The sequence below is a fragment of the Colius striatus genome, chromosome 2 (genome assembly GCF_028858725.1).
Source record: "Colius striatus isolate bColStr4 chromosome 2, bColStr4.1.hap1, whole genome shotgun sequence".
In the NCBI taxonomy this organism is placed as follows: domain Eukaryota; kingdom Metazoa; phylum Chordata; class Aves; order Coliiformes; family Coliidae; genus Colius; species Colius striatus.
In genome coordinates, this window is record NC_084760.1 from 67,071,242 (window position 1) to 67,094,595 (window position 23,354).

At 37.6% G+C, this 23,354-nt stretch overlaps 1 protein-coding gene across 3 annotated transcripts in view; it reads right to left on the minus strand.

Moving 5' to 3' along the window:
* Positions 1-393: 393 nt before the first annotated feature.
* The window catches only part of COG2 (component of oligomeric golgi complex 2), a 30,090-nt gene continuing 7,129 nt past the window's right edge, over positions 394-23,354 (minus strand). For 2 of the 3 annotated variants that reach the window (XM_061990948.1, XM_010197911.2), the window contains 11 exons: positions 20,362-20,486; positions 19,104-19,230; positions 14,455-14,594; positions 11,040-11,101; positions 9,636-9,787; positions 8,648-8,848; positions 7,752-7,824; positions 6,472-6,614; positions 5,121-5,260; positions 2,401-2,584; positions 394-825 (listed from right to left, as the gene is read on the minus strand). In XM_061990948.1, coding sequence (XP_061846932.1) covers positions 724-825; positions 2,401-2,584; positions 5,121-5,260; positions 6,472-6,614; positions 7,752-7,824; positions 8,648-8,848; positions 9,636-9,787; positions 11,040-11,101; positions 14,455-14,594; positions 19,104-19,230; positions 20,362-20,486 — 1,449 coding nt within the window. In that variant the 3' untranslated portion in view covers positions 394-723. Of the gene's footprint in view, positions 826-2,400; positions 2,585-5,120; positions 5,261-6,471; positions 6,615-7,751; positions 7,825-8,647; positions 8,849-9,635; positions 9,788-11,039; positions 11,102-14,454; positions 14,595-19,103; positions 19,231-20,361; positions 20,487-23,354 lie in introns of those variants that run through there. The other variant, XM_061990949.1, reaches the window with a different exon arrangement.

Genomic DNA, 23,354 nt, shown 5'->3' on the forward strand with positions numbered 1-23,354 from the left:
TTTGGAATAAATTCTAGCTTAGTGAATTAGATTTTGGTTCAAAGAAAAATAGATAGCCTGAATGTAACAGCCAATATATGAGATACTGATATTAGAAGCTATTTTTTAAATGTCAAGTACTTTTAAGAGATTTTTTATGCAGCACTTCTCACCAACAAGGTCCGTGAAAAAAAACAAATCCATAAAATGAAAATACTCAATACCCAAAAAAGAGCTAACCATATCCCATGGTGAGGCAAAGCAGGTAAGTGCAGTAGCAGTAACAAGAAATAAGAGATTCCTCTTCCTGTGAGCACTTTCTTATTCCAGAAGAGCTGGAATCAGATCCCTTTGAAAGTTTTTGACAGACGTCAATGAATACATTTGATTGAAAAACATACAGGACATCAAAAGTTAGGAAGACAATTTATTACATATTATTTTCATTGTATTTCTACATTTTACCATGTACAACAAAAATTAAAAAACCATTTTCTTTCACTTTTAGTCTCCAGTAGAAAGTTTAGACCTTTTGATTGCTTTCCATATAATGGAAAACTATGGTAAATTCTCAGTCTTTTTGGTGAAACAAGTCTATCCTGACAAAAGATGCGCAGATTTGTTGCTTGAGATACATGAGGAAGCACTTCATTGCTACTTATTTGGTAAAATTAGGAAGAGTTAAAGTCTCTTTCTTTCTTTTAGAGACATTGTTTATCTTCAATTACAGGCTTACAAAAATATCTAGGATTGTTCTGCTGTCGCCTGATTCTTGGCAGTTTGAACCAGCTCTGTAAGTGCTGAAAAGCTTTTTATGCTGCTTGTGTCCAGTCCCATCTTTCGTATCTAAAAAGACAAAGAGGAAACATTCATCTTCTTGAAAACATCAAAAACTCCCTACTTAAAATATTTAGCAAAATGTATGTTTTGTCCTGCTTCAACGTGCAGCAAAAAACAACTGCATATACTGAACTCTGTAAGAAAAAGTTGTATCCAACTTTGCTTGGTTAAGTCTTCCCAGTTAATGTTTTGCAGGGAAATATTTAACCATCTTCTAGGCAACTTGTAACTAAAGCCAGCTGGAAGATTTCCCATGAAACAGTCAAAAAGAGAAACTTGGCTGTAAGTTTGTTTTTAATGCATCGATTTCAAATGAATTTTTTTTCAAACCCCAAATGAGGTTTCTGGGCAAAGCTTTAAAGATAAACACGAATACATCCAAGAACAGCCAAAAGCACGAAGATGAAAGCATTTCAATAGGCTGCAAGAGCCCACGGTGCTAACCTCGAGCTTCTTGGGGGATGAAAACAACTCTACAAATAGAAAGGTTGCTACGAGTCATTTCTTACCCAGGAAATCTATTTGCTGGGACAATTAGAAAAATATGGCCATGAGAAAACTAGGAGTGCACTGAAAAAGAAAAGTCTGGATCCAAATAAAACCGTAACAAAATGATTCTGAAAAGGTGTTCGCTGCTGGAACTCTGTCATGTTCACATGTACTGAAACAGCTCCTAATGATTATTAATAGCTGTTCAAAGCTCAGCTTAAATTCACATTGCAGTGTGTTAGTGCACATAGTAAGAAAGCAAGCTCAACCCTAGCCAAAAACTCCCAAATAATAGTTCTTGTTATTGTAACATTTTCATATTTCCACCCAAATCCTTGTCCTTTGTGATAAGTCTCAGATTATGAGACTTTATCTACCTGTTATAATGCAACAACAGCATCTGCTCACAAACAAGAATGGTGACAACTGCTTTGCAACCAATGATATGGCTTTGCACTTGGAAGTTTGTTCATTTCTATTTATAATTTTCAGAAATATATGAGTACAAAACATTATGTATACACAACTTGATGTAGCTACTGCATCTGTTTCCTGGAATATTTTCTTCTTTTATTTGTTTTGTTACTTAAAGTTTCATATTTAACACTGAAAGGAATTTGCAGTTATGCAGCACAATGAATAAGGCTCTTAAAAGCTCTTGGGAACAGATCCTTGACTATACTGTAAGTCAAGGTTGGAAATATCCAGAGAGATGGCAAACAAAAGCAGGGATATAAAAGATGTTTCCATCAGAGTTAAGGAATGTCCCTGCTCTCTGATCTGTCCAGAGTGTTTGCTCTTTGTGCTACTAAGCAGTACTTGAATTCTGACTAGCAAGCAGTACAAGCTTTGCATTTGTGTTTGAAAGGACAGAAAAGCATGTATTGCTCAAGTGGTATCTATGGTCACCCAGGTCTCCTGGCATCTCCGTTATGCAGGTGTGAAAAAACAAGGCAAAAACCTCCCAAATCAAAACCACATCCACAAAACTTTCAAGACCGAAACACTAAGGCTAGCTTCCCCTTCCTCCTCTATCTCACTCCCTTTCAAAACCAGTAACAATAGCTAAGAATCTTGTTTCTCAGAACTCACCTGTTCTCCAAAATACTCAACATCTAGGGCCAGCTGCAGTCGGATTTTGTTGTCATCACTCATGCCCCCGCCGTTTGTACCAACAGGGTTTGAATTTGCAGTTCTTCTGGCTTGCTTCAACCTTTTTAGGCTCTCTTCCATTTTCTTAACAGAACTTAGCACATCAGATACAGTTTCATAATACCTAAATCACAGAAATAGTTAATAGTTAATGAGAAAGGAAAAAATAAGACATTTTGAGAGAAAGGCCTATCTCATACACATTAGTACATCAATGGCCCTGAGGAAAATGCTGAACAACACTACAAGGACTGGTTTTCCTTGTGAGGAATCTACCTATGTTTCCATCATTATCAATCAGTATTTCCAATGTTAGTTCTAGACGTCAATCTGAAGTTTACTATTTAGTGTTGAAGCTTCCTTCTCATGACAATATTTTGGACCTGCTCAAGATTTTTGAACTGAATAGAGATGAAAGAATGTGATTGCTGCATTTCAAACAGTTTGAGTCAGTCTCTACTTATAATCAATAGAGCACTAAGTAGAATTCTTTTCACAAACAGGACAAGAATAACAGCCTGACAGACAGAAAAAATACAGTTTTAGACAAGTTCTGGAAGTGTACATGTATATGAGAGCATGCAAGTGCAGACCAGTCAGAAATGCCTATTTCTAAAATGAAGAAACTAATTTAAACAGGATTCTTGGGAAGCTGGAAGGGAAAGTCAGGACACAAATGCCAAAATAGAAATCATATAGTTGGAATAAAACACTACTTCCAATATACTGGGATCCACAATAAAGCAAGTAAAGGTAATCAAATCAACTAATCACCAAAAATTCAAACAGCTTTATGGAAGGAAATCCCATGCCTACATGGGAAAGGCATAATTAGCATGTAAATTAACTAACACATGCCTAGGAGAGAGAGTTGTTAAGACCAGCTGAGAGCAACAGTGGGAAACTAGAGAATCCATAAAACGAGTGACCAGATTGAGCTATGATCTACAATTTACACAAGTTTGTGACTGTCAAAGAGCCTCTCTATAACGAAGATCAAACTACTACTTTAAGAATTAAGGAAGTTGAAAGAATATTTTCAATGATTATTTTTATGGTGGTAGGCAACAGAAAGCAGGCAAGCTTTTTGAAGGATAATTAGTGGCTAAAGAAGAAAGTGCTTGCCAGTGCCATGGAAACTGTTTCAAGATATCACTCTACGAAAAGTAAAACAATACAAGCCAACTGTGCTCTCTTTTTTGTATCTTGGTATTTCCTAGATACACTCACTTCTGAAGACTTCCTACTTTTTGAAGTTCTTCTGCCATTCAAGCAAGTTTAGCCTCCAGTAATTTTAAATCATTTTATACTCTTTTCTGTTTGTCTCAATTGAATGCATGAAGATATTGTCACAGAAGGAAATCTGCATTCTCAATGAAGAAAATACAATACTTCTCTATTTAAGAAATTCAGTTCCTTTGTCTCTTTCAGTGAGGACAAGACATTTTAAAACAAACTGAGAAAAACAAATCATGACAAGATAATTAAACAGAAAATTCTAAGGAATTAACAAATGAATCTACCAATCTTACTCATGTTTAACCACTACCACTGTGTTTAACCTAGCACTTAAGTCAGTTTTGGTAATGCTAACACAGAAAGCAAGAAACAACTCTGGCTGGGTCCAAGGAAACATAGGACAGCAACTTACTTTGTGTGATGTCACCAGATTTACTGAAGCTTTAAAGGTAAGGCTTACTAGACATGGAGAGGTAGATACACAAATAGACAGATAAGAATTCACTCTAAGTTCTTTTAGCTCTACAAACATGTGATTTGACATTCCAGAAATGTTTAGAGTCCTTTAGCAATATTACTTAAACAAATATTACTGCTGTGGATTAAGAGTAAGCTTCTTTTTATGGATAACAACTGTTAAGAGAAGAGACACCAAGCTTGGAAAAGCAGGTTTTGAGCAAAATGGAAGTGACCAGTGGAATGCAGAAAAATCTGTGCTTAATCCTGTCCAAAATACTTAAGAAAAAATTTAGGGAGAGTGGTGAATATTTGAGTGTCAAAACTGTCTTTGATTTGAAGTTTATTCTTAATAATAATTAAAAAAAGAGAATAGTGCAAAGCACTGCAGACACATTGGGCATTAACAACTGCCTGAGAGGTGCCAGAAGTGGAGAAGGAAGAGACAAGGAGAAGGGGCAGAAAAGAACTCATGATCTGACTACAGTTTAAACAGAAGATATACTAAAGAAAGTACTGGTTTATGACTGCCTTATTAAACTGTGAACAGTTAGTTCTTCAGCAGTTTAAAAAATCCAATAATGATGACTATAATTATTGGACAGTCATTATGTGCATTAAAAAAGTCAAAGGAAAGTAGAACACAAGTTACTTGAAAATGTGACCATTTTTCACTGAAAAATAACATGAAGTTCAGATCTTAGGACAACTCTGAAACCAAATGCAAATTCTTAATTCACTAATAAATAAATAAACAAAGTTTATTAATTAATTCATGATAATAATAATAAAAATGGATAAAACTAATAAATTTGAAGAAATATACCCTGCCAAAAGAGGGCTATTTTATTGTTTTCTACACAGCTGTGTTAATTTATAGTGTTTTGTTTTTTCCTTTTGCCCATTCAATAGACACTGGAGTTTTTAATTAATGCAAAAAAAAAAGTCTTATATGGTTCTCTTACTTCTGTGTGCTTTCAGAGAGGGCACCTTCCAACCATTGATGGATCATGGGCTGCTTCAATGTATTCCTGTATTCATTCTGCAGTCGATAGAAGGGTTTAAGAGCACTGTCAATATAAGGTGAAGCTTTAGTTGGCACCTCCTGGTAGATGACAGGGAAACAACATCATTCACTAGTGTAATACAATGTGATATAATATAAAACAAGGTTAAAAATGACCAAAGCTTTGAGAGATTCATGTGCCAGCCAGACATTCCTACTATCAGTGCACTTTCTGCTCATGCTGATTTCACAAAAGATTATTATATCTTTGTAAAAATAGCTACTACTTCATTCTACACTTCATTAAAGACACTGTTCCTTCTGTTCTTATACCATCCTGTTCCCTCACTATATTTTCCCGAAGAATACTTTTCGGATAACTAATACTCTGTCACTACCTTCTTCTCAGCTAGTTTTGGTTACAGAATGCTTCATCTTTCCAGGGATGATCCACACATAGCTTGGGTGAATCTCACAGGCAACTGAACATATCCAAGGTACATAAAGTCTCTGACATCTCAAATACCTCATTAACCTCTTACAAGTTCCAATCTTAGAACTCGGCCATCAAAAGAGTTTTTGCACTTCTGATTCCTGCACAGACTATTCTCAGGCCAAATTCTGAATTCTGCCAAAAATGAAAATATTACAACAGAAAAAAAAAAAATTGACAGAACTTAGCGTGTCTGTAATATTGTACCTTCTCTATCCAAGTCATCTCTCTCTTGTTTACCAGTTCAGGCTTCACACCACATAAAGCCAGCTAGGCTAATGGCCAAGAGAGCAAAGCAGTCATGCTCATGGAGTACACCGCTCAAACTAAGCAACTTGACTGACACGAAGGTAGCAATGTCCTGTGTCTTCATTTTGGAGCTTGTTGTCCTGTATCTTTGTCTGTGGTTTCTGTTACACAAATTTTTCTCTGTTGCCTGAATGATGCATAGCAGTCCTCCCCAAAGAACCCTGGCCCTCAGCAGCACTGCATCTTATAGTATATGCTGCAACATGAGGGAAACACATTTATCCTTTCTCATTAACCCTTTTTCTTTTGCACATCAATAGTTCTACTCCTTGCCCTTCCCTGTGTCTATGGCCTGTGTTCTCATCATTGTTACCCGACCTAAAATTTTGAAAATATCATTTTTCCCCCCTTTGCAGTGAGGTAAACAGTAAATCCCTAAATTATCTCAATGTATTTAACAGGGCTCTAGACTATCAAAAGATATGGAAGTGTCTGAAGAACTCATAAATGCACTGCCTGGTTAATATTCTTAGCATAGGCCTCTCTGAGATCTGCAGTCAGCACTGACCTTATTGGTTCTCCTATATAGCCTTGGAACTTCCAGTGCACTCTTCAGGTAAGTGAAGGAGGACTCACTCAGATCCTGGATAATCCTGTTATTCAAGGTAGGCACACAGGCTGCTAAAGAAGTCTTTGAATCTTCCAAGGCTCCTGTCAAGGTAAAAATGCTGAAGTTTAAACTGAGCTACCCTGCCCAATCATAACATAAATTATGTGAACGCTCGCATCATCCCAATCTCATTCACTTTTCTAGATGGCTGCTGGTGTCAAATACAGGATGCTTACTAAACAAACATAGACCAGACATTAATACAACATCATCGGTTGTATCAACCGTTCCTCAGCCAGAAAAACAGATGAAAGAAAGAAAAAAAGGGGTAAAGTAACATTCTCTAGGTTCACAGTTTTTTCAGTATTAGCAACATAGCATGGGGCTTGAATCAAAAAGCTGCAACCTACCAAGGAAACCATGGCTGTGCAATTCTCTCTCACAGTACCTAAATTCCCCGGAACAAGCTCAACTCAAAGCTGTGACTGCCAACAGTCCATCTATTCAGTGTGGGATGCACACAAGCTTTTTCCCCTCGTATGGACTTGGACATCAACCAAGTCTCAATTTAGAGACTTAAGTGGAATTCACAGTGCAGTTCACTCACACAGCTACATGCCTGGCTTTAATTACTGTATTAAAAATCAAACTCCATGTTGCACATAAAAAATTATCAGATTAAAACAACCCCATGCAGAGAAAAATGAGGCTGAAAGACTTAATTGTTTCAGTCCTCTGAAGTTAAGGTATTTATGAAACTTTTGCTAAATCTCCTTCTTTCACGATTCATCAAGACAGAGAGGAAAAAAAAAATCTTCCGAGAGAAATACTTTCATTCCAAGTGGATAATGGAAAGCCTCCTTTACTTCTTCCCCATTTCCTTTACAAGTAGGGGTTTAACGATATGATATGAATCTTCTAGTCTAAGATCCTATGTTTCTTGAAGAAGTATCCTAATTACTGGACAAATGACATGTTACTTTAAAAAAAAAGCCCCACAAACACCTAATGCGCTTCAGACTCATTCAAGTTTAACCAAATGTTTTCCAGACTCAATATGTCTGATCAAGACAGTTTCCACTTAAAAATTTAAACCTAAAGCAAGTTTCCTTAAGTAATAAAAGCAGTAATATTTTCAGATTTTGTATTGTAAATGATGTAACAGTGTGTAAAAGTTGATTTTGATTCATTGGCAGTGCAGATTTAGGGAAGGACCGAATTCAGCCTCTCAGCTTTACCTGCAATGCAAGACAGATTCTTGAAACCAATCATTTCAAGTTTTGGTTTAATCATTTCTAAGATGTCAGGAATCTGAAGAAAAAAACACATAAGAGATAGCCATGTTATAAACACATTTTAATTACTTTTCCTATATTCTGTACATTTCCAGTGCACCAAAAGACACCCTCACAACCTCTTTTCTATATTTTAACTGCATTTATAGGAAACTGGTACTAGAAGAATACAATATTTAGGGGAACTAAGGCCTATGCACTAAATTCCCTAACTTACCGTTGTCCTTAGAGGAAATAATTTAGAGTTAACAATGTATTATAAAACCAGATGAAACTTACAATTTCTAGAATTACAGAAATGTCAGCCTTATTGACCAAAAATACAAAGAGGTCATCTGTACTGGAAGAAAATTAACACCACACATCTCTTTTCAAGATTCTGGATCATTAGGTTAAGTATAATCATGATGACAAAACCTTTTTAAACCTCAAAGACTAAAACCAATAAGCATTTAAAAGGGAACGTAATATTAAAGCTGCATATTGCGCCACACTCCAAGCTGCAAGAGATTTTGCTAGCTAAGACAAGACTCTGGGTATAGTGGTGCTTTGCACCAAAAATGAGAAGAAACTTACTATTTTAGGGGCTAAGTTCAGCAGCTACTGGTAGGAGTTTAAACACCTGAAGTGGTTTCTCTGTAATCTGCCATTCCAAATATGCACAGAGTAGAAGATCTATTTCAGCTGATATCTTCTATATCAAACTACCCCAGTTTTAGCATACAAGATACAAAAATAGCTTTGTGGTACATTATTTTAAGCAATTTCATGACCTTAACAAGACATCAAACAATATTGGCACTTTTTACTTTTGTAAGTAAAAAGTCACAAGCACAAACCTGGTCCTGGAGCTTGTCCAGATCTGCAGCAACATACACCAACTGAGTACTAGATACCGATGGCAATGGCTGACTTTCTGGGGAAGATCCATTCCCTTGGTCCTCACTAGGGTTGAGGCTCACAGAAGATTCCTTTCTACCAACTGGCACAGATTTTTTGCTTTCCTTTGTATTCTCACTGGAAATGGGCCTTACAGGTACCTGAAACATAAACTGAGTTGTGAACCCTAGCAACAGTGATGGCTGTTAAATTTGGACAAACAGCAACAGTAACCAAAGGATTTGTAAGTTCTCAGCACTGGAATGACACACTTACACGGGATATTAGCATTCTCAAATTACATTTAAAAAGCCATTTTAAAAAGAGGGTTTGGTGCACTAAGGACTTGGATAACTTGGAACAAATTTGTTGCTATAGTAGAGAGAGGGCAGTCCAGTCTCACATTTGAACATCACACAGGTAAAAATTACTGAGCAGAAGAGCAATGCACAACCTCTCCAGCTCAGAGGCAGGGAACCACAGATGTTGAGCCACTTGCTCATGAAACCTTCAATTTTACAGTCTCAGCACTGAGTAGTTGATCCAGCTTAACTTATCCCTTTTCCTTAGCAGGGTAAGTTTTTACCTGGCTCAATTTCACAACCTCATTTGCTGTATCAAAAAGTAAACACACAAACAGAACAAATCCAAAAGATTGTAGCTACTTCTTTCAGTGGCAGAGGCAGCCTTAAGCATAAATGGAAGTACAGCCTTGGCAACCACTGGCCAGAAATACTGCAGCAGCACTGATATTTGTGGTTAATAACATATTTTTCAGTGATCCTTTTTATAAAACAAACTCATGAACTGGTTGAAAGTGTTCTTGTTAAAGAACGTTACGTTCAGGGAAAAAAAGTGCTTAAAAAGAGGTCACATATGTTGTTTCAATTAGTCTCTCATTAATGGGCATCCTCAATCACCAAAACTGTACGCATGCTGTTCTCTTACCTCACCAATGAACACAGAGTAGCGTGCCAAAATCTGCAGACTAAGTTTCCACAAACGGTGTGCTAATAATGGTAAAAACAATTGATCCGACCAGCACTTCAGAAGACTCATCCAGACCATGTGAGTGGCCAAAAGAGAGTATGAGCTGCCAGCTAGAAATAATCAAGGGTAAAGATCCTGAGCACATTTTAAAAGATGAAATATCATCAGCTAATTGCACTACCTAAGATTTTTAAAGTACTCAAAAAAAAGGTCTTCCAAAGAGACACAATCACAAAGATAAGAAACAGAATTTATTAAGCACTGTCTGAAACAAACTCTTAAAATATAAGCTCCTTGTTGCTTTAAATTTCAAATTCAGCTAAGCCTTGTTGTAGCTTTGTGGGCAAAAGCAACAAATGAGAATTTTCCTGCAACAAAGGCAGGATACAGCTTGGCCAACCAATCCACTTCAGAAGATAATGTTGCCAGGATAATCTTTGGCTGTCTTATGAAGAAGTGATATTAGACATACTTGTCTTATGAAGAAGTTATATTAGACGTGCTTGTCAGCCATAATGAGTGATACTCCTTTTAGCCGTAAACTACTGCTCCTGTCACAATTACATCTGACATTTATGCTAGAAATATTTATTTAAACATCCATACTTAAACCAAATATTTTTAAGCAGTACAGGCACTAATATTTTACAGCATATAATTAGAGAGTAAGTTCCAGGCAAATACCCTGAAGTGGTAGGACTTATGTATTCTGTCACCACTAGGATTTTTTTTCTTCTTCTCTCTTCAGGGAGCGAGTGTGTGTGTGTGCATATCTATCTATCTATATACACACAATCAAATACACACATTTATGTGGCTCTTCAGTCCCTTCTTCATAAGTATTTACTCTATTAACTGAACTAAGTATTTCTGATTACAATGTAATTCTAATGAATATACTAGTTTTTCCTTCCACTCTGATCCTTCCTTTGCATACCTCCTCATTTTTGAAGAACACTATAAACCATAGCAAGCTTCGATGCTGCCAACAGACAGCAATTTTCACCTCTACACAGCCCTACAACAATTAAGAAACATATGCCCCAGTAACACAGCAAAGCCTTTTGGTTGCCACTTGGAGGATACCAAATGCCTTCTTGCACTGAGAGGACAGTTCCACTAGTACATTAATGGGTGCTGCCAAAATGAGTGGTTTTAATAAATGAAGTGATCACTGAACAGCATTCTCGTATTTCCTGCTCCATAAAAATATATCATGCTGTTTAATCAGTTAATTAAAAAACCAGGAAGCTCATGTGAACCAGTGGGATGCATGTTACTAAATACTCAACAGACACATAATAAACACTGGCACTTTTACCACTGATTCCTCTGAAATTGCTTTTTGTAATAAAAATTTACCTGGTGCTTCCTCTAGTGTATCTGAAAGTGCTTCTTCTAAGGCCCCTGCTATTTCTCTGAATCTGCAAGATAGAAAAGTTTTGAATGTTGTAATTCAACAATTGCTTAAACTGATGTCTAAAAATGTTTATTACAATATTATTTCAACCTGCTCTCAGTGCACACACACAGATGTCACATGTTTTTGCCCAACATAAACTTGGATATAAACCAGATCAACATTCAAACACTTGAAAAAGAACATTTTACTGGTGTGTATTTTGGGAAATGATTAAAGTTGCAGTTGTCAAGTGTCAAGTCTTCAGTCTTTTTCAGAAGGGCAGTTTTTTTGTTTTGTTACTCTATCCAACCTGAAGGTGAACACATTGTCTCCTATTTTCTTCAGATGACCTTCAGATACATCACATGACACTAGAGGCTTCAGCTTCTACATGTTTGTTAATGAACAGTGGCATAAGGTTCTGCAAACAGTTCTGTACCTGATAAAAATCAATAGTTCCTCACAGGAAACTTTGACCTCCTTTTTAAAAAAGAAAAAAAAAATCACCTTCATAAAAGTAAAAACAGAATCCTACCTTCTCAGTTTTTTTCGGTATAACAGAAAAGTGAATACCAAAACCTCTGAGATTTTTCTGCATTGAAAGCATGCCAGATAAGCACAGCATTTCCTTCACCTAAAAACTGTCCAGAAAGAACTGCAGAAAATTCTTCTTTAACCAGGTTTTCCCTTTAAATGCTGAAACAAAGCTATTATTTTAAGCTCCTCTACAGAAAGTTCTATTGTCCTTGGTTTCCTCTTTCTTGCTTTTATGTGCATCATGGTAACTCCACAAGCTGTTCTACCACTTACTATGAACCTGTAGGGCTCCTCTTAAAGCCTTTTAACTATAATTTCCAGGTTAGAACAGAGGCCTGCCCACCTAGCTTTTCTCATTCAAGCTCCTAATGGACTAGATATGCATTTTAAGCAACTAGAGATATATCTAAATGGTGGGTGTCAGGAGGTTGGGACATCCCTTTTTTCTATTGTACTTAGCAACAGGACAAGGGGTAATGGGATGAAGCTGGAACACAAAAAGTTACACTTATACATAATAAAAAACTATTTCACTGTTGAGGTGAGGAAGCCCTGGCACAGGCTGCCCAGGGAGGCTGTGGAGTCTCCTTCCTTGGAGGTCTTCAAGACCCACCTGGACACATTTTTATGTAACCTGGTCTAGGTGGACCTGCTTCTGCAGGGGGGTTGGACTAGATGATCTCTAAAGGTCCCTCCCAACCCCTACCATTCTGTGATTCTGCGAAATTGCTTCAAAACCTCATTTCTGCCTATGCACCGTTTCCAGACAGAGCAGTGTCTAAGTCTCACAGTGAAAAGGATTAGAGAATGGAATCAGACTTTTAACAATTATACATTTTTTTTTCCTGAGTGTTTCTTACATAGGAAAAAAAATCATCACAATTCCAAAATCAGTTGTACTGACATAAAATGCCGAGGGAAAGAGTTACTGGGGCTGTTTGTGCCAGCACTGCTACAAAAAAAAAAGTCTGAGGAACATCCATCTGTTCCTCAAAGGATCATTTGTAAAGGCTTTAGTGAGAGCCAATTGTTCTGAGTAATTTCAATAATTGAAAAAAAGAAAAGAATCCAACAATCTTAACTACGAATGCCATAGCATGAGATAATACTTCAATAAAAATCTTGTGTCACTTAAGGATATTAACAGACATCAAAGAAAAGGTTTCTCTAATATACATAATGACTATGCTGAAGATAAAAAGCTGCTGTTATCCAACTATTTATTGAAATGGTGCACTATTTAGATGTACAGTAATTTTGGATTACAGGAAGAATATCTGTTTTTCTTTATAAAAGTTTTTTGATCAGTCAGAGCTCCAAATACCTAATGAGAACGAACATTTTTTAACAGAAAAAATACACTGAAGCTCCACTTCAATTTTATGAGCATGAGTACAAAGTTTGATCAAGAGGTCACTTATTTAAAAACTTGTTCTTTCAAAACAAAGGGACAGACTCACAGACCTATTAACAATATACATCTGTTAAAAGGTTCATAATGGCTACAGTTCCACAGATACTTTTAGTCTGTGCACTCAGCACTGCTACTGTAGTGAGATCTCTTGCCCTTTCCCTTGGGACAACATGAATATTTGTACAGTTAAGTGGTTTGAAGAAATTGATTGGAGTTGAACATCAGCCTTTTTTTGCCCAGGGTAACAGATCTTCCTATTAGTTCACTACACAACTGCAGGAACAGATGTGCAAGCAATAAACCAAACCAGGATGTCAGAGACTGGGGCTACCATTTTACAAAACACAACGAACCACCAAAACAATAAGATCCTGCTCTCAGTCCCATACTCCAACACTCAGAAGAATCCTGGATGGAATTTTTCAGCAACAATGTAGATTTATCCTGGATTAAAGAAAATGTACAAATGTGGCTACACAATAACAGTTGTACTGTTATTGGCAATTACAGAATTATGCAATAAAAAAGGCCAGTAAAGTGACTCAGGTTAAAACCTTTTTTTTTTTTTCTTTTTCAAAGAGACTCTCAGAAGACTTTGGACAAGAGATCCCACACAACATACAAAGGTCATAGCAGGCTTCATCAACTCCTCTCTTTCTTGTCTGGGGGCTTGCTATCCAGCCTTAAAATCAGATGTGTAGACTACATTTTCTAAAAAATATGGTTTTACATTCTATTTTATTCATGAAAATTATAGCATTACTTGAGTTAAAACAGGGCTTCTTTGGTCTCTCTGCTCTCCTCTAACTGCAAGAGATGTGTAAAAGGTAACACTACAGGTACTGCAGACCTGCTAGAAAACTAAGCTGAAACTTATTACTTAGCTCCTCAGGAAAAGGGAACAGTGGGGGAATCTTTGGGAACGCAACACTGCAAGACTCAGCATGTTACAAAAAGGTGATAAAAAGGATGCGAGAAACATGGCTAGAAATGGACAAGCAAAAAGTTGTCAAGTACTTTAATTCTGTATTTTTAAGAAGAAAGACTTCTTCCCTTATAGTAAGCATGCCTCTGGATTTGCACAAGTAGCATCCTTTAATGTACAGCTTATTTCCAGGGACACTGGAGAAAAAGAATTTTAAAAAAGATTTCCAGCCTTGTCTAGATGTCCTGCTGAAAGTCTTATGAGCAGCATATCAAATTCAGTGCAACAGCACCACAGTGCATATTGAAGAGTAGCTGGCTGGGATTTTGCTAAAATGTTGAAAGACAAAAAAGAGTTACTTGACTTGGTAATTAAATTCCTAGTTTGACTTCTATGATTTGCCAACAAGTGAAACTTTGAACAATGAGATCTGACCATTTTGCTGTGGCTGAACTCTATTTTTGAAAAAGTGAACAAAAAGCCCAGAATGCATACTAACCTTATTTGAAAATATACAGGCAAATTCCATTTGTTGTTAAAGCTGTGGTAGGAGGGATGAGATCTTAACCGTTTCACGCTGGCCTGGGACCCACACTGGCGTTCAAATTTCCGTACGAAATCCATGCTGGTAGTGTACTTCTGCAGAAAGATAAGGAGCATTCTGATCACCACAGGGGTCTGGCAAACAAGGAAGGCCATTACCCATTCAGCTGAATTCTTTGTATCAGGCTACAGCTAAGCCCAAAGTTCAGAATGAGCTGACACTGCCCCCATCACTTAATCACATAAGGTTAAGATCCTGGATCACAGTGAAACTGAATCCAATTGACCAGCAGGTGTTATACTTTGATAAGAAAAGTTGGTTTAGGGCACTTCTAAAAAGCATAAAATTGTCCAGGTACCCTGTACAAGCAGAAGTGATTTCTGAACTGAATCACTGAGACGGAACAGAGTACTAGGAACAGTCAGCCACAGGAGATATATACAACATACAGAAATAAAAAGAAACAAAGCCCACAAGTACATGTAACCACACGAGAATGAAAGCATGGCATTTTTTCTGTTATACAGGACCTGGACTATAGGAATTTCCACAACTGTTTCCCTAAGAATATGTTTTGCAAATACCAAATATTTACAGAAGAAGTTTAAGTAATTTCAGGTAAGTTAATTTTATCCAGTGTATACTTCTAATAGGATGTTTATGAATAGTTTTAAGTCATGAGCAAAGAGAAATTACATTAATCCTCAAATGTGCTGTGGGCTTACTCTCAACAGGAACTTATTAATACCCTGAAAGTAATGAAATAATAAATCATACACAGAACAGAGAACCAAACACTTGAGTGCAAAACAAAAGCAAAATAGTGTACAAAAATGTTATTTCATGTAGAACAGACCTTGCTAACAGAACACAAGTATTATGGACATCAATAGAAAATCAAAATACAGTTACCTCTGTGCAATGAAAAACAGTTTGGCTTATGTGCATGTTTTTTCCATAATAAAAAAAACCCACCATAATATCTATCACACATGCTCATTAAGCCACAGCTGAATTAATGAAATTGGCTTGAATGAACCTCTCAGTGTTTCTGACCTCACTGCAGCAAGAGCAGCAGCAGGCCTGTAGCAGACAAGGCTTTTACCACAATCCAGAGCACTACCTGAGTGATGTGATTTTGCCTCTTAAGAAGCAGTCATTAAGAAGCAATGAAACATTCTCAGGAGAAGCCCCTGAGCTGCTGCTTACAGTCTCTGCTTTCAGAAACTCTCCTGTGACCACAGGACACCGATTGCCATGACCATGTTTTTGTGTTGTTTATCTCAGTAAATTCATCACTTGCTGTTAAAGGTATAATTACAGCACATTTTTCTTGTGACATGGCAGTTTCAGTGTGCCAAGATGATATTGTGGATATTGCACACAAAAGCTTTTAGGTAACTACTTTTCTCCCCATGTGTCTGTATTTATCACACAATGGAACCACTAAAAGTATGGGAGTTAGAACCAGAATGAATGATACATTAGTGCTCTTTCAACTCTCCTGCCTTTGATAATAGGCCCAGTGTTTTAACAATACAAACTTTCTTCTGTTGGGACAGCACTTTTTTTCTGTTTTATCTAGTGACAGGACAAGGGGTAATGGAAAGAAGCTGGAACACAAAAAGTTCCATTTAAACATAAGGAAAAATTATTTCACTGTGCGGATGAGGGAGCCCTGGCACAGGCTGCCCAGGAAGGGTGAGGAGTCTCCTTCTCAAGGGATTTTCAAGACCCACCTGGACACGTTCCTGTGTGACCTGATCTAGGTGAACCTGCTTCTGCAGGGGGGTTGGACTAGATGATCTCTAAAGGTCCCTTCCAACCCCTACCATTCTGTGACTCTGTGAAACAAACCTTTAATGTTCTGATACCTTAAACATCAGTCAGGAATACAAACCAAACATTCTAAAAAGACAAATCACTTTCAAATTGGAAGACAACTCAACAGACATTTATTTAGTTATCAACAAGACAACTATCTCTAAGATTGGGTACCATTTCAGCTTTTAGGATTGGATTGTTGACTGCACAAAGTTTTTTGAAAGTTTAAGTGTGTAACAAAATGGAGCTGTTTTCAAATGTAGGAATCTAAACAATCTGAAATAAATGTTAAGTATAATCCTTTTTAAATACTTGTACTCTACCAGTCTGATTCAGAAATAAGGGCACAACAATGTGAAACAATTTTATAGACAGACCTCATCTCTGCACAAGTAAACAGTTATTTTACATGTTTACCACTGCCAGTCTAATTTTTACAGGACTTTAAAACAGTATTTTTCCATTCCTCTCCTCTACATGCAAAAACAGAATAATGCATATTCAAACTCTTCAGCATTAAACCTAAACATATATGCAAACGAACCTGCAGAAAAACACTTTTCTATATTTCTATCAATGTATAAAACAGAGATAGAAATTATTGTCTAAAATCTGTGTTGCTGATAATCCAAGTAACATAACGTACAAGCAATTTTAAATGTTTTTTCCCCTCCTCTCAATAAAGTGTGAATTATGAGACTTTAGATAAACATAATATCTTTTTTTACATTTGGCATTTCAACTTCTTATTGATTTTTAGATAAAATACATTAATGATTCAGACTCTGAATCACTTAAGTAGTGAAAAGCAGTCTGAAAATACTTCAGACTTACTATATGATTCACTTTAAAGTCATGAGGAGGTGTTGAGTTTTTACATTTTGTTGCTGAGTTTTGCTACATAAATACAATGTCCCTGTTGGTCAACATCAGCTTAATATATCAGCCATTTAAAAAGTATTCATTTAAAATGGAAGCACAGGTCTTCTGAAGATAAAATACATTCTCATGCAAACTAAGCAGCACAGGCTACAGAAGCCCAGCAAGGCTCGAAATTTGCAGTATGTAGGGCATTAAGTAAAAGCTGGAAGAGTGGCTGAAACTTCACAGGATAATAAGAATTCTAAAAAGGGAGGGAGAACACTCCATAGTGTCATTTGTATAGCATTACCCCAGTTGTCTTCAACATCCATTTCATTGGCTTCTTATTCAGAGCCAGCCCTGCAAACGTTTGCTGTCATGCCTGCCTAGCTTCAATGATTCAATTTCTGTATGAAAAAGATCTTAAACTCCTAAGAAAAATACAGGTATTTAGTAACAGCAGTTTTGCACGAACACAGGAAGAATAATTTCCCTTATAAACCTCCACCGACAATCTAGCATTTCCCCAAGTCACCTGTCCTGATTTGCCTACTCTGCCTTCAGACAATTTATCACTGCCTGCCATCTCCATCTTGAAAATGAAAGGTTTCACATTAATACAATTTAAGCTGCAGGGAAAAAACAAATTCAAATATTCCAGCAATCATGGTTAAATACAGTCAACATGTGAAGAAATGCAGAAAGCTCCTACTTACTACTAGGCAGAGCTAATCTTCATACTACCTCAAGAAATCTGTTATAACATTGAACATCTGTTCAACAACTTCATCAGTGACCTGGATGAGAGGATAGAGTGTACCCTCAGCAAGATGATCAGGGGACTGGAAGATCTTTCATACAAGGAAACACTGCGGGAACTGGGGCTGTTTACAGAAGAGAATACTGAGGGAGGATCTCATTAATATTTACAAATACCTAAATAGTGGATGTCAGGAGGTTGGGACACCCCTTTTTTCTATGCTAGCAACAGGACAAGGGGTAATGGGATGAAGCTGGAACACAAAAAGTTCCACTTAAACATAGAAAAAACTATTTCACTGTTTAGGTGAGGGAGCCCTGGCACAGGCTGCCCAGGGAGGGTGTGGCAACTCCTTCCTTGGAGGTCTTCAAGACCCGCCTGGATGTGTTCCTGTGTGACCTGATGTAGGTGGACCTGCTTCTGCAGGGGGCTTGGTCTAGATGGTCTCTAAAGGTCCCTTCCAACCCTTACCATTCTGTGATTCTATGATTAGTTAAAGGTCATCTTTTAGAGGCAGGCAAGCACTGCCGGTGATGAAAACATGTGAGTGACAAGTACTCTAAATTAATTTTTTGTATAATCTTGCTTCGTAATTGGTTATCATACCAGAGAAAATATTTAATGTTGTAAACACTCCAAGTGTTTTTGTTTCCTTTAGTTGCTTTGTGGTTTTGATCACAACATAATCTGCAGTACTAAAAGAAAGCAAAGTCTAAAACAAACAAGTGAAACAAAGCATTTTTTTAACATTCCTACAGTACAGAGCAAGTTGGAAACCAGGTGTTTAACCAAGATGACAGTACTTTATAAAAGCTGTGGACTTGGGCCAACCACGGAGTCATCCACTCCTTTCTTCACTCATGTTGGCATTTTACAAGTGAGAAAGAATGTCTACTCCTAAAATAATTACTAAGGCCAAGTTCATTTGTTCAAACAGCTTCCAATAACTTCTCTAGGAGCTTTCCTGAAACACTGGAGGGAAGAATTAATTCCTATGAAAATTAAACCAAGTGATTTGAGACAATCTCCTTTTCCAAGCCATGCAACGTCATGTATTTACACAAAAGCTGCAGGCAAAAGAAAAAACAGCTACACAACATGAGTCATTCAATTCTTGTGAGTGTCAAAGGAATCATAAATGGGAAAAAAAAAAAGTTACCTCATGAAACACATCTGGGTTTCCAGGGTTAAACAGTGATGGTAATTTCTCTTCTAAACCGTGTACTATTTCTGGCCACACTGAATTCACTAGGAAATCATATCCAGGAACAATATCTGCTTTTTCACTGAAATAAAATTGCAATTATTCCATGGTTATATTTTAACACAAGGCTTCTATTTGGAGACAAGGATAACTAATTTCATCAGTTACATATTTTGCAAGTGTGTGCTGTGAAATAAGTCCATTTCAGCTGAGAACTCCTAGTCTTACTTGCATATTTAAAGTTTTAACAGCTCCAAACTTCAGAGATACCAGGTAGAACTAATGTTGACTAATGCAACGGAAAGAAGCAGAACTTTTTAATAATTGTTCCAAGTTGTATTTATACATGATATTATGCTTCGAAGCAAAGATTAAAAGCTACCTCGATTATGAAAACTTATAAATTGAGAGCAGAAGAGATACAAGCATTTCATTCCACTTTAGTTCACCGAACAAAGTAGACGTTCCATTATTAAGAAGAAAGATTAAAACTTGCTGAGGGATTAAAAGAATCTAAATGCTAGTAAAACTTAGGAGTCATGAAAGGCTCTGCAATGGATGACTAATTAGAAAAGTAATTCTGCAGTCCTTTGGGGCTGCATCCACAGTTCTGCTAATTACAGCAGTCTACTATATTAACCAGACAGGAAACAGATGAATAAATGGATACAATTCAGTAGACCTGAATTATTTAAGCTTCAAAACAAGCAATTTAATTGCATAAGGAATTAAGCACTTTTGGAGAAGACAGTGGAAACACAAATCAATTAAACCTGTAGTTCCAATACACGCAATAAATCACTCAAACCTCTGGAGATCATCACCACTTCTCTGAGGTACACTAACAACTCCGTAAGTTTTGAATTTATACTTTTTTAATAGCTTTATTATGCCCTTCTCCTTGGATGAAACATATTTCACAGACTCAAAACACCAATGTATCTGACACACTGTATTACAAACAGTACTCAACTCTACAACTGAAATATAGGATTCTCTTCTCCTCCTTGGAAGGTCTGAGCTGCAGCTCCAAGGAAGTTTGTTCACTGTTTTGAGAAATGCAGACATGAGAAAGCAAGCAAACTTGACTACGAATCTTCAGGAAAAGACAGAGAAGACATTTATGCATGGAAGCTAATTATGCAAAGCATTTCAAAAGTACATGATACCTACTGTAACTTTAGTGGAACTGAAAGAAATCCACGACATTTACCTGGAAATAGCTCCCCCTGTTACTTCACGCAAAAGGCGGCAATGATGAGGAACAAACTCCAACAGTTTGTTGTACATAGCCTGAAGGCCATGAGGATGAGACTGAACGTACTGTTCCACAATCACCTGCCAGGAAGAGTTCAATGGTAACTGTCAGAAAAGTGAATATAAAATACTGTAATGCAAGGCTCAAAATTCCTAACCCTGTAACCCCAAATATTGGGATAGTCACAGAATAAAGTATGAAATACCTTCTAAATTTAGAGGTTGTTGGTCTAATCCCAAATGTAGGTATGCCAAGGATTTTCTGGGACAATGCTATGCATACCTTTGCAGCTAGCAAAGCAGCTTGTCTGGACAGTATCTTCATATTCAGGGAAAAGGGATAATGTGCCATAAAAAAAGCAGACAGCAGTTGGACAATCGGGAAAAGAACAATAGCTTATATTTCTTGACATTCTTCCCCAGAAATGGGGAAAGAATAGATACGGAGAAAACAGAGTGGAAGACAACCTCTGCCCCACTGTAGCATTGCTATAGCATTAGCAGGTACCGAAAGGAAGTTAGTCCTTTAAGGGAGAGGTCACCACCATTTGACTCCCTTTCCCACCCAAAGGCCAGGAGCTGTCCTTGCTTTCTAAATCTGTGTGCATACAAAAGTAAAAACAGAACAATTTTAAATGTCTCCTTCCCAGCAGCAGAAAAGGAACAATCTACTAACAACAACATTCAGCTCAGTTGTTATCAGACAAACTATGCTTTCATAGGGGAATGTCATGTTTTAGCAAGGAGCAGCTTTTGCTTGGTAACAGGGGGAGCGGGTTGCAGTGAAGACCTGGTCAAAAGTTCTCGGACTCTCCCCCAGCTCCTGGGTTCAGACCCACCTCCGGCCTGGCTGGGCCAATCTGGCACCTGTGCCATCACTATTTAGGGACAGAAGTGCTGGCAGGAGGTGTAAGAGTGATACAAGATGGAAGCAACCACGTGGACCTCACAGCCAGAGAAAGAGAAAAGAAGGAGGAGTACCAGACCAGAGATCCCTCTGCAACTCATGGAGGGCAATGGCAGGACTGAGAGCCACCAGCAGCTCTGTGTGAGTGCACCTGGACAGGCGAGAGACTGTGTGGGGAGGTGGCCATGGCGCAGGCCATGCTGGAGAGCCTGCACACTGCAGAGCAGCCCCACACAAGAAGTAGAGAGGAGCTGCAGCCTTTGGGACAAATGCACGTCGGAGCAGCCCGTGCAGGGCTGCCATGTGTATGAGGTACCTCACAGACTCACAGGGAGGACTGGTGCAGAGCCCACCTGCCCTGAGGAGAAATAAACAGCAGAAGCTATCAGGAATAGACTGACTGAAAAACCCACTCTCTGCCCCCCTGGGCCGTTCGGGGGCGGAGGAGGTAAAAACACCAGGATCGGGACTCTGAGCCTGGGAAGAGGGCCTGGTGGTCTTAGGTTTATTTTGGTTATGTTTTGGGGTTTTATGGTTTTGCTTTAGTTGGTGCTGCATTAAATTATTTTCTGTTTTCTTCCCCAAGCTGAGTAGCCTGGTCTGTTTTGTCCTGGACCTTAAGCAGCAAATAAGCTCTCCCTGCCCTTTGGCAATCCTCAGATCTTTGATACCTGAGACTAATCGCGGTCTTTTGTTCCCTGATGGACCTAAACCACGACAGAAAAGGAAAGGTAAATATTCGATCTCTTGGCTACTAAAGACATTACTAAGTGAAGAAAAGCTAATTTCTTTTCCTTGATTTATAACTCCTTCAGCAAAAGTTATACAGATTACCTCTTCACTTGCCTCAGCTGGGAACGCTGTGGCAGACATTCACTAAACAAAGGAAGCAAATATCATATTTTTCAGAACACAGTGAATTCTTAAATATCTCAATTTAAAGAATAATGAGAGTAAAAGAATATCTTGACAGTAAAGATTCTAATATAGACGGCTTCTGTATCAGAAGCAATGAAGAGAAGATCTAGTCTGCTTTCTATTAACATGTACAAGTTCAAGCAAATGCATATTGGCAATCACCAAGGCAGCTCTTGTACTTCACAGTTTTTCTCCCCTACAGGAGCAAGAAAATGAATACTTCTGGAAGATTCATAATGCTAGTTGTAGGACAACAATTTTAAAGCACTAATCATAGAATCACAGAATCTTAAGGGTTGGAAGATACCTCGAAAGATCATCTGGTCCAAACCCCCTGCCAGAGCAGGACCTCCTAGAGTAGGTCATATCCAGTTCAATTTCTTCCTTGAGGACAGTGAATTTAATGCATTTATGAAATACTCTGACAATCTAGTAAAAGACCGAGAAACTTTCTGCAACAGGGCAGTCAGTACTAGTAATTAGATTGTAAAAGGACACTGACTCAGATCTTAGTAGGGAACAAACACTATCTGAATTTATATGGGATTGTTACCCAACCTGGACATAATTCCCAACACACTGATGAAAAGGCTGAAGAGAAGCCTTGGTATTATAGCAACATCACTTCATGAATTATTTTATCAAGTAATTTCAAACACAGTAGATCATCAAACAATTTTAACAAAGGAACATGGTTTCAAACTAGAGTTACCATAATGTAACTGTAGGCCCTTAAAAATGTTTTTAATGGCAGCTGCAGGTGTGTTGACATACCAGAAAAACTGAACCCAACTGACTGACTTGCTGACTGTTACACTATTGTAGTTGGTTTCTGTCTGAGCTTTCTTTTTTGGAGCAATCACATTGTCATCAATCACAATGAAAAGAAAAAAAAAAGAAAAGCAGTGTAGGCTAACCAACTGTTCAGGCCACAAGAAATTATCAGAATACAGAATGCTGAAGAAGGTGAAGAACAAGTTGTACAGCCAAGAGAATAAGCAGAAAGTCCCTTAACTTCACAAAATTCAATCAATACTTTGTGACTAGTCCAATTTGTTATTGTAAATTATTTTGATGGGGTTTGTCTGCTACTGAGACAATCATAGAAAAATGCAAAACTCAGA